At 35.7% G+C, this 20,745-nt stretch overlaps 1 protein-coding gene across 3 annotated transcripts in view; it reads right to left on the reverse strand.

Moving 5' to 3' along the window:
• Nucleotides 1-20,745, reverse strand: part of LOC111510619 (phospholipid-transporting ATPase ABCA3) — a 122,688-nt gene that overhangs the window by 19,057 nt on the left and 82,886 nt on the right. For all 3 annotated transcript variants that reach the window (XM_074178878.1, XM_074178877.1, XM_074178876.1), the window contains exons 14-18: nucleotides 19,128-19,219; nucleotides 12,600-12,952; nucleotides 8,555-9,062; nucleotides 3,176-3,301; nucleotides 1,701-1,955 (exon numbers count right to left, since the gene is read on the reverse strand). In XM_074178878.1, coding sequence (XP_074034979.1) covers nucleotides 1,701-1,955; nucleotides 3,176-3,301; nucleotides 8,555-9,062; nucleotides 12,600-12,952; nucleotides 19,128-19,219 — 1,334 coding nt within the window. The remainder of the gene's footprint in view (nucleotides 1-1,700; nucleotides 1,956-3,175; nucleotides 3,302-8,554; nucleotides 9,063-12,599; nucleotides 12,953-19,127; nucleotides 19,220-20,745) is intronic.

Raw genomic sequence — 20,745 nt, forward strand, 5'->3', positions numbered from 1 at the left:
TGTTAGGCGGAAACTGCGGGATATTAACGTGTTGGCTACGGATTGTAGCTGGGTAGGGTGGTGGTGTGATGCTGCTTGTAGGTAGCGGTTGGTGTGTGTGGGTTTTCGATAAACTGTATAACCCAAGTTGCCAGTTGGTTTTCGTGTTATAAGTAGGTCTAGGAAAGGTAGCTGCCTGTTCTCCTCTCTTTCGGTAGTGAACTGGATGCGGGGATGGATGTTGTTCAGGTAGGTCACAAACCGGTCTAATTCTTGTTTTCCGTGGGGCCAGATGATGAATATGTCGTTTCAGCAGGAGCATACTCAAATTCAAATTGAAATACAAATAAATATTGAGTTGGAGGTTGAATTGGCACTTGTCAATATTCGCTTGTTAATAAAAATGAAAAAATGTCGCTGATATCAGAAAATTTCTAATTTTTTTTTACTAATTGATGTATTACAAAAGTAATAACTGATGAATCAACACATTTAAAAATTAAAAAAAATATAATCTTACAATTTACAATATTTGTTTTATTGAAACCGTTAGTTCCTGATTAACTTTGTTTTTCACGATTCATGCGTCCCTTGATTGATTATGATATTTGCCCCCAATTCACCTATAACTCAAGAGACACAAAGTACATTACAAATACTCACGAATGATACAGTTAACTAATTTTGAATAAACAGACTTCGAATATTTTAAAAATCAGCCGATCGGTTTCAACTATTTTGTTGCTGATTCTCCTGGTGTATTCAAGTATTCTCCTAGTAAGCTACAAATTCAGAACATCTTTGATTCAAGGGAAAACCAGTTAGCAATTACGAGGAAAATTAAAAAGAAAACGTTAAATCCGCCGATCGGTTTCAACTATTTTGTTGCTCATCCTCCAGGGGTATTTGAGTATTCTTGTAATGAGCAACAAATCAAAAATACTTTGTATTCCAGAAAACAACGGTTTCAAGGTAGCAAGAACAGAGAGAATTAAAAAAAATATTAAAAACCAGCCGATCCAGGCCAACTATTTTGTTGCTGGTTCTCGGAGTGTATTTGAGTACTCTCCTGATGAGCAACAAATTTAAAACAGTTTTCATTTCAAGAAAACCCAGTTTCAAGATAGCAAGAATGAGGAAAATGAAAAAAAAAATTAAAAAATCGGCCGATCGGTTTCAACTATTTTGTTGCTGATACTCAAGGTGTATTTAAGTTGACTCTTGGTGAGCAACAAATTTACAACAACTTTAATTTCAGGAAAAACCAGTTTTAAGATAGCAAGGTCAGAAAAAAAAATATTTAAAAATTTTTCGTTATATTCAAGGTTTAGCAACTGAATAGTAACTAAATATTCTGTAACGATGAAAGGAAAAGTATATTAGTTATTGAGTTGCCTTGATACCTTTATATAACGATAGCATTATATGCGATTTATATGGATCGGCACCACCAACAAAATCGTTGTTTTGGCAACTAATTAGCAACTATTTTGCTACAAATTGATGAATTTTTTTGCAATCTTGCTGGATTCGCCTTGCTAGCCCTATCAGGCTGGATGCTAGCCTTATCAGGCTAGCATGGCGAATCCAGCTATGGTGAAGATTGGCAGGGTGAAAATTGACTTCATGTAAATCTTCATAACATACACTATAGCACAAGAGACCAAAGATTCATGGAGTTTATGGCGAGAAAGATGTTGAGCTAGAAAAAAAATTGTTACCTGTGCATATATCCTTGATTTGTGTTGAATCAGGGGCGTCCAAGCAAGCTTGTCTCGTTAAATTCACTTTGGCACAGTTCTCAAAAATTTTTTCGCAAACGTTATTGTATGCAAAAACATTGTAACTTTCGCTAATGGCACTAGCGAGAGAGTAATGAGGATTCAGTAGAAATAGCCAATGAAGTGCTTTACCAACGTGTTCCAATTTCAAACCAGGATTCATCAATACTTGCACCACCAGGAAGATGATGTTACCTTAAATAAAGTTGAGGATGTAAACGGACTAAAATTTATGTTCTCTGAAATATAGGAAATCAAAGTATCAATATTTATTATATGACTTTTCAACATATGTCGGAAAGCATAACTTGTACAAAGTAGTACATAACTGTACTACTTTGTGCTAAAATTGTGATTTTTTTTGTCAGTGACGTTCGTGAGGAATATGAACTGATGAAGGACGTGAGAACAATCTCTTTCCTATCTGAATCTGTGGGAGGCAAAGAGCTAGAAAAATTGATAGGCGATTCATCAACTGAAGTTCTCAACCAAGGAGGACCAGAGAACCACAGAGGGTGTCACTATAAGCGAAATTGTTTAACTTGACATCATTTTATCCGGTTCGCAGACATTCGTCTGCTTGGAGAAAACCGATGCTTGGGTTTTTGTGTTATTGAATTGAACCTGGTTACTTTCACTCTAATTTGAAATAACTTCCAGATCCCTATTAAGATTTGCAACCTCCTGCCGTCGGTGAAGATATAGTTCCGTAGCTGATGTCCTGGAATCCAAATGGAATGACGAGACAAGTGTGCTGTCGTCAGCAATATATCAGATTCTTGTTTTTTTCCAATACGTCATTGACATACAATAAAAAGAGGGTTGGAGACAATATGGATCCCTGGGGAATACCAGTGTTGATGGTGAAAGTGTTGGAGAGATATCTATCGATGGCCACTTGCAGGGAATGTTCTTTCAAGAAGCTGAAGAGCCATAGTCATAGCACTGAAGTTGGCAGCAAACCCTCATACCACACACGGTCAAAGACCTCAGAAATATCAAGCGCAATAGATCTTGATTCTCCATGTTTCTCGATTGCATCATTCCAATATAAGGTCGCCTGTTGATCTTTGTTTCCGAAAGCCATATTGATGATCGCTAAGTATTTTGAAAATAGGTTAAAAAGTCTGCAAAATACTGGTGTGAGATCATTTGCGCACTTTTTAAGTACTATGACGGGCACTATCAGGGCCAGACGCGACGCTGTCGAAAAGTAATTTCCGGCATTGTGGATTCTCGTTTCTCAGAAGACGCGCCCATCACACAAAATTATACTTTTCATAACTGGTCACATAAATAGCTATTCAGGCTCAATTCATAATGTTCAGTAACAATAGTAGTGTATTAAAAAAATGGCCTGAATGAAGGATGAATGAAGCACATTATGATTTTTTTTGTGAATCAAATTGTCTCACCTGCAAAAATTCCTATTAAAGACAATCTGGTGTATCCGGTCGAAGGTTCATCAAAGAAATAACCAGCAAGGTATGTGAATGGTAAGAATGCCCATGCAAAAACCACTAATATGATGAACATTCTACCTGAAAAATAATTTGACAAATTGATAATAGCATTCAGCTGTGAATATTGTGAATAATGAATCATATGTAGTAACACTTTACTTCAAGTTTCCACTAGCAAGACAGCTTATAAAAGCGCAACACGTATATTTCAATAAAATATGCATGTTAATTGAGAAACTATCTATTTCTTCAACTGAATTCATTTTCTTTTCAGAACGACTCAACAATGTTTTCTGGTTTGACAGGAAGATATTGAAAGCTCCAAATATGACCGTAGCATAGCATAAAATCTACCCTGATAGAATACCCCTAAACAACAAAAAAGTGTTGATTTCCTTACAAATATTAACTATTGTTTACAAGGAATAAAACAGTAAAATTTTAAAAAATCGGGAAAGTTAATAGACCGGGAGATGGTGGAAGATTTTGGTAATTCATTTCTCACAGTATCGCGCTTTCAGGAGAATTCATATTATACGTAATAAGTGAAAGGAAAGTGATGTTCTTACCAGTGGTGCGTGAGACGCAATTGCAGAATAATTAACTGAGATTGCTCGAAAATCCGGAGGTGTTAAACAATTTTTGTCACAAAATTTCTTCAATTTATCGGTATTTCAACAAAAAAAATCCGGCACTAGCTATATGATATACTTCTCCTGTGGGTGTTTAGACCTGCCACACTTTTTTGAATATGTTTTTTTATACTTTTTTTTGAATTTTTCTTACAGGCTGATTTTTTACAAACAATTGTTTTCAACTATCTTGTATGAAAATATCCACCCCATACTATTCCGAGGGTCCAAAATACCCGCCATACTCCCTCAAACATGTCGTTTTCCAAAATTCGAAAAACTATTTCTTTCACCTTGAAATTTGGTCTAGTAGTTGTTTGATTAGTCATTTGATTAGACGCATAATTGTTATAGTGACATACCTGTAGAGTGGTTGATAATCGTAGGATGTAATTGAATAATTGTAAAATTTTATGCAATATTTGAATAATTTCTTACAGTATGGTACCATTTTTTTGAGTTGAACATGTGAGTAACGTGAATACTACATTTCAAAGTTGTATTTAGATGCATTTTTGTTTATTTAAATAACGTGTTATGCCGTATAATATTTTTCATTCATTTCATATTCGCTTATTTTGATTACCTACTCTTCCTTTATGTGTATCCCATTACAATTTTTGAGATTTTGCATGGACATTTTTTGTGGAGTTTTGAAAATATGTACTTTCGGGAAATTGAAAAAAAAATCGATTTTTTCGACCTTCACAATGGCATTTTTTTTAACAAATCGATTCAAGATGCCACAGAGTGGGCTAATTACTGAAAAAGCTTGGCATTAGAAAAATATATACAGGGTGAATCAGAATAAGACCGACAAACTCCAACTACAAACAGATTCCTCACCTCATTTTTAGATTAAAAGTTTTCATCAAGGTATGTCCTAAAATGCATCCCTTCTGGGATACAGGGTAGGAGAGTACGAAGAAAAAAATTTTTTTTTTTGAAACTTTAGGAGAAAAAAATTCACACTTGGTGCACTGATCAAGGTTTATCTACGTGATGATTTGAAGTTATAATTTTTGATTCTCGTGAACTCCAACAAATAATTTAATGAATTAGAAGAACTTATTATCAGTTTTTCGCAAATATTATGGTAGGCTTCAACTCTCTCCAAACAGAAGTATTAAAATTTGAGGCTGAGTTTGTCAATTGATGTTTCAAAATAATCATTATGCAAAAATGTATGATCACATATCGGTGAATTTACGGAATCGATTCGTTTAAATACTATGACGAAATATAATATGACATAGTACCTACAGGTAAGTCATTTCGACTTACGTGTACTAATGAAGAAAAGAGAATTGAAACTTTCTATGTTTTTAACCACTTTTCTTTGTAACTAACGTTACTGCAGTTTCGTCCTATATGGGCAAAGCTCCATACATGAGAACAATACTCCAAAGAAGGTATGCCCTGAGCTTCATAAAGCATCAAAAGTTGCCGAGGTACGTATAATTTTCTGGTTCGAAACAGTGTTCCAAGCTTCTGAGAAGCAGCCTTTGCAATTCCAGCGACATGATTGTGCCAAGACATATTGGTGTCCATTCCAACTCCCAACAAACTTATCGAAGCAGAAAGCGGAATTGTCTGACCTGACATTATTATATTCGGTTCGGAGACATTTATCTTCTTGGAGAAAACCGATGCCTGGGTTTTTGTAGCATTGAATTGAACTTAGTTACTTTCACCCCAATTCTAAATCACTTCTAGATCCTCATTGAGATATGCAACCTCCTGCTGCCGGTGAAGATGTGCCTCCGTAGCCGATGTCCTAAATTTCAAATGGAATGACGAGACAAGTGTGCTGTCGTCAGTAAATAAGTCGTTGATATACAATAGAAAGAGGGTTGGAGACAATATGGATCCCTGGGGAACACCAGCGTTGATGGTGAAAGTATTCGAAAGATATCACAACACAACAAAGTTTTTGTTTCGGGGTTGAAATTAGATGATTTTAATGTATTTTCACGTGTTAAAACCGAAAGTGAGCATAAAAATTATATATTAGCTCTTGTTTTCAAGATATAGTATCATTATATTATATATATGTATATTGAGTTTTCAACAAATGAAATGTTTCATCACCAACAGTTGGTACACATGTTTGTTTACATAACACCCCTCTCATCAGCTGTTCTTAAGTAGTAAACATAACCTATGTGAGTTTGTCAATTGTACGCACGTGGTTGCTATTGAAATTATCGTGTGAAGTTGATTTTTAAATTAATTTAAGTGCTGATCTGAAATGCCTCGAAAGTGTGTGAATTCTGTCGATAGCTTTTGCTATATATGTGGTGAAATAACATTTAAGGCTCAGAAACGTAAAATGACACCTATCGTTAAGACAGCCTATGAACATTATTTTGGTGTGAAAGTTGGGGACCAAGATAAATCATGGGCTCCTCTTATATGTTGTAATTCTTGTTCCGTCATATTGCGAGAGTGGCTGAAAAATAAAAACCGGGCAATGGCTTTTGCAGTACCTATGGTTTGGCGTGAGCCTACCAATCATACAGACGACTGTTATTTCTGCTTAACTCCTCCCATTAAGCAAGGTTTATCTATGAAGAAAAGAGGAACGGTTAAATACCCTAATTTCCCATCTGCCCTTCGGCCTGTACCACACTCAGACAATTTGCCAGTCCCTTCTCCACCCCAAAACTATGAAATTTTAGAGGAAGGTGATGAAGACTGTTTAGAAGGAGCAACCCATCCTTCTACATCCTATGACCCTGATTTTGAGGTAAGCGATAGGTCTAGTGATACGCACAGAATTAGTCAAGCAGAGTTGAGTGACCTTATGAGATCTTCGCTTGTCTAAGGAAAAGGCTGAGCTGTTAGGGTCAAGACTACAACAGTGGAATCTTCTAAAACATGATGTGAAAATATCTCAGTACGATAGCGTCAAAAAGATTTGCTTCTTTTTTTGAGAAAAAAGAAAACCTCGTAGTTTGTTCTGATGTTAATGGTTTGATGGACTGCTTGAATTTGGATCACACTCCATCTGAATGGAGACTGTTTATAGACTCTTCAAAACTAAGCTTAAAAGCTGTACTTCTGCATAATGGAAATCAGCTACCCTCTATTCCTATAGGTCATGCAGTTCACATGAAGGAAACGTATATAAATATGAAAACACTTCTCCAATCAATCAAATATGAACAACACAAGTGGCACATCTGTGGTGATCTGAAAGTCATTGCTATACTCCTAGGAATGCAATTAGGGTTCACCAAGTACTGTTGTTTTTTGTGTCTGTGGGACAGTCGGGATAGAAAATCTCACTATAAAAAATGAACTGGCCTACACGAGACCTAAACCCTAATGAGAAAAATGTAGTTTACGAGCCTCTTGTAGATCCTAAGGATGTTCTCCTTCCCCCATTACATATTAAGTTGGGACTAATGAAAAACTTTGTGAAAGCCATGGACCAGGAAGGACAAGCTTTTAAGTACTTGAGAGCAAAGTTTCCCAGGTTGAGTGATGCTAAAGTCAAGGAAGGCATCTTTATTGGGCCTCAAATCCGTGAAATCGTAAATGATCCTACTTTTGACATGATTTTAACAGAAAATGAAAAAAGAGCCTGGGAAGCCTTTAAGGGGGTTGTACATGGGTTTTTAGGTAACAAAAAAGATGATAACTTCACAGCATTGGTTAAAGAGCTTCTTCAAGCTTACCACCAACTTGGATGCAACATGTCCTTAAAAATTCATTTTCTTCACTCTCATTTTAATTTCTTCCCACGAAACTGTGGAGCTGTGAGTGACGAACATGGAGAAAGATTCCATCAAGACATTGCCTTAATGGAACAGAGATATCAGGGCCGTTGGAATGAAGCAATGCTTGCAGACTACTGCTGGTCTGTGTGTAGGGATGCTCCAGAAGTGTTTTATAAAAGACAAGCTAAACGACAGCGATCTTACAATGAATCAGATGGACTCAATTGAAATTTGGTGGTACAAACTTCTTTTATTTGTCAAAACACTAAGAATAATGTTTTCTTTTATTAATTTTGTACTTAACATATTCTAAAAGAAACATAACAATATTGTTTTATGTACTTTCACTTTTCACGTATAGTATAACTACTCTTTAAGATTAAGTACTGTGTATCTCAAAAACCAGAGCTAATAAAAATTTTTCATTGTTATTTTCGTTTTTATCACCCCAAAATTAGTAGAAATTGACTAATTTAGTGTAGGAAACATTCAAAAAATATTTTTTTGTTGTGTTGTGATTCATTGACGGCCACTTGCAGGGAACTTTCTGTAAGGAAGCAGAAAAGCCATACACAAAAATTATTCGACATGCCATAGCATCGAAGTTTAGCCAGCAAACTCTCATGTCACACACGGCTTTAGAAATATCAAGCGCAACAGCTCTTGATTCTCCATGATTCCCGATTGCGTTATCCCAAAAATCGGTGACATACGATAGAATGTCGCCTGTTGATTTTTGTTTTTTTGTTAAAATACCAATAAATTGAAGACATTTTATGAAAGAAATTGTTTGACAGCACGAAATAATTATTCTGCAATAGCGGAAGGCACACCGCCGTTAAGAACATCATTTTCCTTTCACTTATTTCGTATATGAACCCTCTTAAAAGCGCCATACTGTAAGAAATCACTCAACAAAATCTTCCACCATCCTCCGGTCTGTAAGTGAAACACTTATCTTTTGATGTACTTACCGATGTCTCCAGCAGTGTTGTATCCATCTTCTTGAAAACACACCATCGTGATTAGGTATATGATAATTGTTGCTAGGTATGTCAAAAAATCGGATAAGATTTGCGTAAGCCAAAATACGTAAGGTTTAACTCCGGAAACGAATTGCAAGTGTTTGGAGCCACTTTTGATCTCTTTCACGATAAAGATGACATAAAAACTAGAAACAAAAGTCATACTGAATCCAACATTGACTGCCAATTGGAATCCCATGGATTGTCCAGTTAAGAGTTGATTGATTTGGGTCTGAGCCGTATAAGGAAATGGGTGATTAGTGAATTCAAGGCTGCATTCATTATTACATCCATTGAATAGTTTTTGATAAACGCTATCCAATACTAAACCTAATGATATACCAGGACTGTGATAAGGATCATTGTTGAACCAGGCTGTGATATTTGGAACGCTTCTCTCATCAAAAGATGCTCCAACAATGTAACGTCTACGTGCCAGATTAGGATTTGTTCGTGTCTAAAAAGCAATAATTGAAATTAATTTTTTGCACATGAAAATATCACTTTTGATTATCGATGCATGGTTTCCAAGTTTTTATGTGCTGATAGAGGCGGCGTAAGGCGTAGCGATGTGGGCCACCGTCCACGGCATCGCGATTCAAAAGGCCTGGCGCCTCAAAGCAGAAAATGAATTTTTTTAAAAGTACAGAGAATCCAAAAGCACACGCCTTAATTTTTTTTATTAATAATACACAGAATAATATACAGTGCATTCCATTTGAAACGAGCCACTCTGAATAACTTTTGGTACAATCATTTTCAGGAAAAACAAAAAAACAGGTCAACAATTATACAGGAATTATTCGTTCTAGAATATTACTGGAGTTTTTTACCAACACCAAATCGTTATTTTCAACTCCTCGACACGTGTTTCGATCACTTTGAAAGGAAGGTTAAACTGTTTAATCTTCCTCTTGAAGATGATCACTTGGTGATCGAAACACGTGTCGAAGTGTTGAAAATAACGATTTGGTGTTGGTAAAAAACTCCAGTAATATTCATTACTACACCAAAGGTTCCAAACAGTGCATCATAATTCGTTCTAGAGACAAATATGGAAGCAATAAATCAGAAAAAGAAATTTTATTAATTCTTGAATCAAAATCACTGGACAATTAGAAGAAAAGAAGTTTCTTTGGTAAATGTTCAAAAACGTTTCCACCAACTTCCATACGAAGGTACAAACGAGCTTACATTGCAGCTCTCACATGGTTTAGAATCTCGGGAGTTATTTCTCTGCAATGCCCCATAATATTCCCTCTCAAATCTTCTAGTGTTTCTGATTCTATCTCATACACTTTAGACTTCAAATGACACTCTAGAAAGATATCTACAGGAGTGGAATCCGGAGATATCTTGGTGGCCATTCTGTAGGACCTCTTCTGCCAATCCAGCGACCAGGAAAATGATCATCTGAAAATTATTGCACTGGAGCTGCATAATGAGGAGGTGCAGTACCCTGCTGAAAAAAATTTCTTTTTCGAATAAATTTATATCCTCCTCAATTGCCCTATTGATGCACTGTATTATTCAACATATCCAAATATTTATCACAAGTCAAATTATAATCGATAAAAAAAGGTCCTATGATGTGGTCACCTAAAATTCCTGCCCAAACATACAGTTTTTGAGATCGTTGGGTATGAACTTGACGGTATAAATGAGAATTCGTTTCACTCCAATATCGACAACTCTGCCGATTCACCTCTCCATTCAAACTAAACGTACACTCATCCGAAAAACAAATTTTATACAAGAAATTCTGATGCAAGTTGATCCGTTCAGTGGGACTTTCACAAAACTCGATACGTCTATCGAACATGAACTAGTCTAATCTTATATGGATGAAATTTATACTTATGAACGATCCTGAAAACATTTGTACGACTGGTTCCTGATTCTCGAGATAACTGTGAGATATTGCGAATTTTTCATTTGTCCAACGTGCCCTAAAACGTTTGTTTGAAGGTGATTGACAATGTTTCATGATGAATTTCACTAGTTCGGACTTTCATTGTCTACTATATAAAATGAACCAGTGAAGCGGAAAATGGAAAGCGGGGATAAGTGAAAGTACTCGAACGACCTATAAATAGACATCTTTCGGAGGAATCAGTCCAGTCATCACCCGAAGACGATTGTAGATACTAACAATCGAAACGTCGTGAACTAACGTGACTTGGAATCTCTCCACTTTATATTTTTATTTTCTTTTCTCACTTCTTCATTTCTATCTATTCAATTGTTCTATTTTTTTACTTGTATTTTATTTCATTTCAGGTTTATTTTGGTTAATATAATTGTTATTTTCAGCTATTCATTTTCAATTTTTCTTTTTTAGTTGTTTCAGGGATTTCAAATCATTTTATATATTAGACAATGGAAGTCCGAACTAATGAAAGTGCCCTAAAACTGCAGTTCAAATAGCTTTATCCTCAACGGTTATGCTTAAATTGTTGACATATCCAGTTTCCATGAATTTGTTCAATAATTTCGAAACGTATTTGTGTCGTACATTTCTTCCTGAATGATTATCTTCGAACATAAGGGCAGCAGTTCTAGCACTATTTCCATTCTGGTAGTACAAACGCACTATTTCAATCCTTTCACGAAGCGTATAAACCATTATTTCTCAAGAATTCACAAAAATAGAAACACCAATTGTTACTTCACCTAGTAGGTGATCGTTATTATAGAACGAGACAATACAAAATGAAGAGAATATCGATACAATTAATCCATTAAAAAATTGGTGGCATGCCCTGGGGATGCGATAAGGAAAGTTAGATCAAATGTGAATATGTCAAAACGTGTCCAGCTGTATACTATTGTTGAGGTGTTTTTTATTTTTTCTGAAAATTATTGTTCCAAAAGTTATTCAGGGTGGCTCGTTTTCAACTCAAATAATTTGTAGCTCCCGAACCATGAGCCTCAGACCATATGCTTTTTATTTTGTTGAAATCTGTTGAAATCATGAAGCATCTGATAATGCGAAACAATATAGGGTGATCCATCAATCAATCAATCGATACACGGATTAGCTTAGATTCCAAGAACTATTAGCAATCTCAGGACTCTGATGAGACAGCCGCAATCCACTCAAGGTAAGTCGTCTTTGAGGGATTTTCTTTACCATTTTTGTTAAATAGCATAACGGTATACAGTCCCTACTATTACTATTACCATTCCATTACAACTGGGTTCACTCTAATTTCATCTAATAATTCTATTACTAAAGTAATAGTATCATCAGGAGGTATGCTGGAAAATAGATTCTGCACATCAAAGGATAGTAATTTTGCTTTGGCTGGTAGAGGTATGTTCTTTATTTACCTGTAGTATATGAATATTAGTATTCAAATCAATTGATAAAGTTATTATGATATATATTTCTCAAATAAAGTTTGTGGAGATCAAATCGTGAGGTGTAGTTTATGATGAAACTCATCTTTCCATCATTGTTTCTCCATGCCCTTAAATTTCCAGTGTGTGAATTTATATTCAGTGTCAGCATTGCACCCGTGCGGAGCCAGGGCGAATTGCTAGTTCAATATAGTTCTTTATAGTACGATATGTCCAACACGTTCCTTTGATATCTTTAGAGCCTCAGCTATGCCGATCAACCTCACTTTGGGGTCATCCAAAAATATTTTGTGGCTTTTTGATGCTTTCGTTGGTAACAACTTAGTTGGGACATCCTCGGTCCTCATTTCACCCCATTTAAACTCAGCAAACTACTTCTCAACGGTTGTTTTTCCTAGTGCAAAGTCTAAATAATGTTTTTCGAATCAAGCCTTGGTTTCAACAGTTCTTTTTTGACAAAAAGCAATGCTTTATCAACACACGAAATTCTTTCTGCACATTTTTCTTCAAACTAACAAAAGTACTTTCACTCAATGTTCTATCCCACAAACTAATAGTCCGACAGCTGTGTTAGCCTACGAACTTTTCAACCAACCAAATATGTATTCCAAATAAACTGAAAACAACTTACCAAGTCTAACATGCTAGCTATAATATCTGTTTCATTCTGGTAACTGTATCCATACTTTCCCAAGACATCAGTGTAGTTGCCACAGTAATCAATTTTTCCAATATTATGAATTTTCGTTATGGAATTTTCGAATTTATCAAGATTCATTACCATAGGTGGTAAGTTTTCTGATACTTGTTTATTTCTTGCCACAATAAGCGCAATCATAAGAAATATGGAAGGCAAGACCAACTGTATACAGAGCATAATCCAAGAACGGATGGTTGTTACAATTTTTTTCATAAACATCGCTCGAAACTGATTCATGACTAGGCCGGAACCACTGGTATAATACGGTGACATGGAAGCTTTGACTGAAATTAATTATTTCAATTGAAAAGTTATTCGACTAAAAAAAAATCAATCTCAGGGGTATGGTAGAAAATCACAACTTCGGAAAGAAAGGATGAGGTAGAAAGCATAAGGATACGACGTAGGACAGAAGATAATGTCAAAAGAGATGATCTAGAGTTTGCAGAGCTCTGTGAATAACAACCAGAACTAAGCGATCTCTAGAGTATCCCAGTCTGATTGTTTTTATGTTCTAGATGCGATCTTATTCGCAGATTTTTTCAAATCAAATTAGTGATAATTCTTTGACAGATTTTTCAAATTTCAATCAGTATTATCTCATTGACAAATAGCATATAAAACAAACAATTTATTAGATCTAAATTCACTATTCTGAATTAAATAAATATAGTTTGAAAAAACTAAAAAGCACGCTTTTAAATAACATCGAACAAAAAAGTTGAAAATATTTTTTATATAAGCTTGAAACAATAACGATCGAAAAATAATAGTACCTATTATCGTGAAAAAAACTTGGGAGCTTTGTTCCATATTTTTTGTATATCTAGCGCCCACGCTTTTTTTACAATAATACTAGTATTTTTCGATCGTTATTGTTTTAAGCTTATTTAAAGAAATATTTTCAACTCTTCAGTTCGATGTCCTTTAAAAGCGTGTTTTTTAGTTCTCTTAAACTATATTTAATTTCAACTTTTCGATGTTCATTAAAAGCGTGTTTTTTAGTTTTTTTTTGAACTATATCAATTTTTCAAATCAATCTTTTTATTTGATATGTAATGTCAAGCACCTTCATTCAAATTTTTCGATTTTTTGTAATATTCGAGTAACTGATTTTTTTAGGTGTACATTTTAACTCTTTATCGGGCGACTCCCTGAATATTTGTATGTTGTTTAATGGACAACGTAACCATATGGTCATGTCAACTTCAAAACCCTCCCAAATCATATCCATGCCGTTTGCCCGTGTCGCGGGCTACGTAACCATATAGGTACGTTGTTTTTGTGGAGAGAAAAGAGCCGGTTGGTTTTCGCGCCAATCGAAATGTCTGTTTTTACGAGGTTATGCCTGTTGGTAGCGCTGCAGCGTTACAGGTTATGTGTGACATTCGTATAAAAGTTTCAATTCCTACTGAAACCATATTAATTTTATGTCTATAGTGTCACTGCTGTTTTGTGAAAGAATCAGGTGATATGTTGTTTATTTGTTTGCGATTGCGATTGCGATTTGCGAATGTTGACTTTGAAATATGCGTATCCATATGGTTACATTGCTCATACTGAGAAAGTGTTTCATCTAGGTTTCGAAATATATATTCATGGAAAATTTTGGAACAAATCCCTCATGTTCATTTCATGGGAGGAAGAAATTCAAACTTCCACCTTTGCCTGATATTTCCGATGGTTCTGGAAGTTTCGATGATGAGGAAAATATGACTCTGAAGCAAATTCAAAACAAAATTAGGCCAGGAACTGATAGTTTCGACGACGAGGAAAATCTAATATTGTTCCAAATTCAAGCCAAAACGAAGCAAGTTATGGATCTCACTTCAGGTAACCATCATAATATAAGGAAGTGGGGAGGTGATAATCGATTTTTTTTCAGCATATAATGAATCAGATGGTAAAGATATATCTGGAATTGAACTAAATTTCGACGAAGAGGACGCAACGATAGAGGATCCAACAGCAAAAAAAAAGTAAAAGGGAGAAGAAAAAAAAAGGACCAACTTTCAGCTGGACAAAGGAAGATATGTGGAATGAACAACACATATTTCGTTCCGGATACAAATGAAGAGATACCAGCTCCAATCGAGTATTTCACCAAACTCTCCTCTTTCGACATAATGAATGATATAATCGACCAGACTAACCTGTATAGTACACAACTAACTGGTAAATCCATAGACACCGATTTCAAGGAAATACCCGATTTTTTATCCATACTATTGTTCATGGGAATAATAGATCTTCCGTCTTTCGAAGACTATTGGGCAAATGACACCCCAATTGAGCAGATAGCAAGTTTGATATCAGCCAAACGTTTCAAAAAATTGAGACGTAATATTCACTTCAACAATAATGAAAATCTATCTGGTAACACAACGGACAGGTATTTCAAAATCCGCCCTTTGATGGAAAAACTACAGTCTAATTTTCGAAAATTCCACACTGAAAATCAGTACTCTGTAGACGAGACGATAGTCGCGGGAAATCTCCGTCAGTATATAAAAAAGAAACCCCATAAATGGGGGTATACATTTTTTGTTATTGCTGGTGTAAGCGGATATATATTAGATTTTAATCCCCACCAAGGTTCGAATACCTTTGATGTTTTGAAGGGAACTACGGATGAAATTACTGTGAACGAGTTTGACTTGGGTGTTGGAGCTGCAATTGTAATTGCTTTAGCAAAATCATTGCATGATCCAAGCAAATCGACTCTATTTTTTGATAACTATTTTGCTAGTCTGCCACTCTTCTTGTATCTCAAGGATGAAATGAAAATAAATAGCCTGGGAACACTACGAGCCAATGGAATTGATGGTTGCCCGATAGAAACTGACAAAGTTCTACAGAAACAAGGGAGAGGATGCTATGACTACAAAACCGATAAAGACAAAGGCATTATTGTAGTGAAATGGGTTGATGACAGGGCTGTTTTATTACTGATTATTGATTATTATCTGTGGAGAGATACAATAAAAATGCGAGGACAAAAACAGATATCAAGTGTCCAGCAATCGTCAAATAATATAATAAACATATGAGTGGTGTTGATGCAGCTAATGCTCTCATGGGTCTTCATAAAACACCTCACAAAGCAAAAATATGGTAGTTCCCCATATTTGCATATTTTTTAGATGTGACGGTTGTGAACGCATGGCTTCTTTATAGAATGGATTGTGCAGCTTTGAACCAAAAACATATACCTCTCAAACGGTTTAGGTTGGAGGTTGCGATGGGTTTGTCTCGTTGCGGAAAGAAAGCCAGAAGAGGTCGACCTAGCTTTGACATTGGAGTACCAATTATACCGGTTTCTGACAGACCGGATTCTGCATCAAGTACCGTTTCATATGCTCATTAGCCAATACGCACAAGCAAGGGAAGATCCAGGCACTGTGTAAACGGTACAAGCCGCCTGAAGTGCGAAAAATGTTACGCAAGATTATATCTAACTGGTATGAAGAACTGGTTTAAAATATTTCATACAAAAAAATAAAATTATTATATCATGTTAAAATGTGTGAAAAATAAATTCTATGAATATGTATTTCAATCTACTGAAAATCTTAAGCTGTCATGTGCAGAAATGTATACATAATGAATTAGATACGTATGAGAGGCAATGCCAATTTAGTGGTCATTGTAACCATATGGTTACAACCTTCAATCGAATAACTACTATCAATATGGATATACTGACACTTTCAAGGAAGTCAGTGAGTTATTTTGAATCATTTTCTGCATTTTGAACATTTTAATAAGCTTTTCTACTGTCTTGCCCGTTAAGGGATTAAAAAAATATTGTAACCATACGGTGTCAAAAACGATAAAGGGTTAAGAAAACGTTTTCATTGTTGAAATCCATATTCTGGATATGACGTTCTGTTTTCTAGATGACATGTAAAGTTTCGTCCGTTTCAATGTCATGCGGTTTTGTAGCTTCAAATCTCAATAATTATTTATTCAACCGTGTTGTGGTACCATACAATTCTCGATAGAAAATGACGTACTTCAAACAGTACTCTGTTCAGTTTTTCCAAAGCACTGGAAAAACAGCCCAAAAAATCATCCTGGTATCTGGTAATGATGGTGTTATTTAACGCACAGTTCGACGTAAGTTGTGAAATTTAGTTTCGAGATTTTAGCTTCGAAGATGAGAGCCCCGAAGTGGTCGACCTACAGTAATCGAATACGAGGATTGGAGGACCCTGGTGAGACTCACCCATCACAAACGTGTTGGAAAAATCAAAAAGCTGGAAAACTGGGTACTCTACGAGTTGAACGTTCGACAGAAACTGACATATTTCAAAGTCTGTTTTTCTATGCTTTCGCTTTCGATCAGATCATCACTTGTGATAAAAAGTGGATCCTCTACGACAACAAGAGACGTCCAAGATAGTGTTTGGATACTGATGAGCCAACCAGTTACTTCCCAAAGGCAAAAACCGTCCAAAAAAAGGCTACAGGTATTGTATACTTGTCAGCGGCTGGTGTGATTCACTATAACTTTCTATAACCGGGCCAAACTATAACAGCAGAGTCCTTTTGTGAGGGAATCAAAGAAATGTACCGAAAATTGCGTCAGAAGTAGACGGTCAACAGAAGAGGACCTATTCTGCTCCACGACAACGCTCGTCAGCACGTTTCACAAATTACCGTCAAATGTTCAAACTGACAGTCATTTGTTCCTTGACAATAATAAAGGCGTTGCTGAATGTTATCAACAGCATCTTGAATGGTTTTGGGAGTGATACGTTCTATTCCTTCTCTAATTCTGATTTGCAAACTTTCAATATTGTTTGGTCTATTGACGTTTACTTTGGGTTTTAGGTAACCCCACAAAAAGTAGTCAAACGGTGTCATGTCGGGAGAACGGGCTGGTCACTCTATGGCACCTCGTCTGCCAGTCCATCTGTTGGGAAAGAATTCACTCAGATATGCACGACCGTCAGCTGCAAAATGTGGTGAAGCACCATCTTGCTGATACCAGATACTCCTATCTATTTGATTCGGATTGCATTATCTGGAAAAAGTTTTTTCAGCGTTGCAACTGAAAATTAGTCAAAAACTCCAAGTAACGTTCACCGGTTAATGTTTCATTGAAAAAATATGGTCCAAATTTGCCGTTTTTTCTCATAATCCCTGCCCGAACATTTACTTTTCTGGGATATTGAGTGTGGGCCTCCATCATCCAATGGTGATTTTCTCGGCTCCAATATCGACAGTTCTGTCGGTTGACGGTTCCATTTAAAAAAAGTTGACTCGTCGGAAAACAATATATTTTTCTTAAACGAAGGATCTCGCAGACACCTGGCTTCCATTATTTCGCAAAACTCAGTTCTGCGATCTGGATCGTCTTCGTTGAGTTCATGTACCAATTGTACTTCATAAGGGTGATACTTTACACTTTCAAAAACACTCAATATCGAACTTTGACTTATGTCGTAATAGGCGGCAAGTTGTCGGATAGGTTTATGTGGATTTTCCACGATGTACCCCTAAATATCCAATTTCTTCCCATCGTTAATCAATACACTCCTACCTGGTTTTGAAATATATTTGACAGTCCCAAATTCATGAAATTTCGTTTCTATTCTACTAACGGTAGATTGAGAAATGTGATGATCAGGATATTTATTATTGAACATTTCACTTACATTCTTCTGGGTTCTAGTTCTGTCCCCACATCCTAGTAGTATTAACACTTTCATTCTTTGACGTTCAGTCAAATGAGACATTGCTAGAACTTTTAGCCTATTGTCTCAAAGTATTACCGAACAAGAAACACAAACAACAAGTGCAAAACTGTTTCTCTTCGGCAAATTCACACAAATCACAATTTTTTACTCAACTGTCACGGCTGACAAACAACGGTTGATAAAAACAAAAAAAAAATGAAGGTGCATGGCATATTGTGCAGCGAACGGATTCAATGGAATACCTACGTGATACCTTTCAACACTTTGAATTTTTTGTTTCATTATGACGCATGCACAAAATTGAAAAATAAAGATATGACTGTACAGAAAATTGAATACCCTTCAAAATGAGGTATTACTTGACCTTTTTTGCATTTAAAAAAATTGGGGGAGTGGTTGTCACGTTGAGGAGGGTGAAGGAGGGGGGATTTTTTTATGTCACAGAGTGTCTTTTCGAATACATAATTCGACGTGTTTCAGGGTTTTTCTTGAAAATGGCTAATAACGTAGAAAATGAATTTATCCGTTACATATGGTGCTCAGTGTATAGTCTCGGTAAAAAACTGAGTCGTTACTAGTGAAAAGCCAAAAAATTATACTAATTGTCCTATAACATAGAAGTGAACATTTTTCATTACTGAAACTCTTCAATTTGGAAAACTTTAAATTCATTACCCAAATAATAAATTGAAATTATTTTTCCCTCTCATGAACAAAGAATATTTATAGACCCGACTCTCAATTTTATACATACCTTTATTATTGTTGCGTTGCTGTCTATTATTTTCTTCTTTTTCAGGTAACAAACCATTATTTATTTCTTCTTGTCCATGATCAGCTCCAACTCTGCAATATAGAAAATGAGTTTTCAGCCACGTATGTTACTAATATTGTGTTTTATTCAATTTCTTCTCATATGGGTCCTCTCATTTTTAAGGTTCTGGGAAAAAAATGTATGCTTATGTATTTTTGGGAACGCTGAATTTGAAGTCCCCAAATACGGAGTTTTAGCTCCTCGTCAGTGCTATACAAGGTAGTGGAGACAATTTCGAGTCAAAATATATACAGGATGAGGGAATCTTCCAAAAGAAGGAAGGAAGTAATCAATTTGAAAAGAAGTAACTGAAAGAAAGTCCTCCTGAAACAGCTACTTTCATATAAACATTAAAATGTTCATAAACATTAAAATATTCATATGAAAGTAGCTGTTTCAGGAGGACTTTCTTTCAGTTTGTGTCTGAAAGTTACTTCTTTGCATGATCTACACATCCATGTATAGAGTTACTTATTATCAAATTGATTACTTCCGTCCTTCCTTTCGAAGATTCCCTCATCCTTTTTTTGTATCAAGATGGAGTAGTAGCAAGCCAAAAACTTTCTTTCCCAAAAATTAATCACTCCTAAAAATATAACTTCTTCAATTCATATACAGGATGTAAAAAAAGGTAGGTTATAAATTGAACCACATATTCTGGGGTCAAAAATAACTTGATTGGGTATAACTTACTTCGATGCAAATGTGCACACAAAAAAAGACTCAGCCCAGGAGCATATAATTGTTAGTTTTGACCTCAGATTGTGGTTCAATTTATGACCTACATTTTTGTGTCTTACGACGAAACATCGATGTCTACCAGTGAGGATGACAGTGTTCCATGTAAATGCAATTTGGTACCATTCATTCAAAGTAGAACTCCTGTGAATAATATCTAATTTTATTTCATAACGAATGTTTGGAATACAAACTGAGTAGAGAAAAGTATATTCATAAAGATATAGATGTTATTGAGTGTGTATGATATAAATCAAACATGAAAATTCATGGACACAACACTCCAAAATACTGGGCGAACCGCGGACACGTGTTTCTGGCTATTGGCCTCATCAGCGCGGTGCAGCCAAGTGTAAAGATGGGCAACACTTGTTTGCCGAAAATAGGAAGCAACACATACGTACGGAGTCAATAACAGGAGCCAACCGCACATTTGTGGTTCCAGTCAGAAGACCCAGAATTCCCAGGCTACATCTGACATGACCACGTAGGCAGCTATAGCTACCTGCGTGACATCCGGGTCCAAGATATAAATAAAGATATAGATGTTATTGAGTGTGTATGATATAAATCAAAAATGAAAATTCATGGACACAACACTCCAAAATACTGGGCAAACCGCGAAGCCAATAGCCAGAAACACGTGTCCGCGGTTTGCCCAGTATTTTGGAGTGTTGTGTCCATGAATTTTCATTTTTGAAAAGTATATTCTGTATAATTCAGTGTTCATATAAAAGCATTTGTTTCGAAAGAATTTTTTTCTTGAAAGTTGCTTCTTTGCATGATAAACACATCCATGTATAGAGTTACTTATTTTCAA

The sequence above is a fragment of the Leptinotarsa decemlineata genome, unplaced genomic scaffold (genome assembly GCF_025532065.1).
Source record: "Leptinotarsa decemlineata unplaced genomic scaffold, Ldec_3_MD MMD2_tig00004307_RagTag_RagTag, whole genome shotgun sequence".
Taxonomy (NCBI): domain Eukaryota; kingdom Metazoa; phylum Arthropoda; class Insecta; order Coleoptera; family Chrysomelidae; genus Leptinotarsa; species Leptinotarsa decemlineata.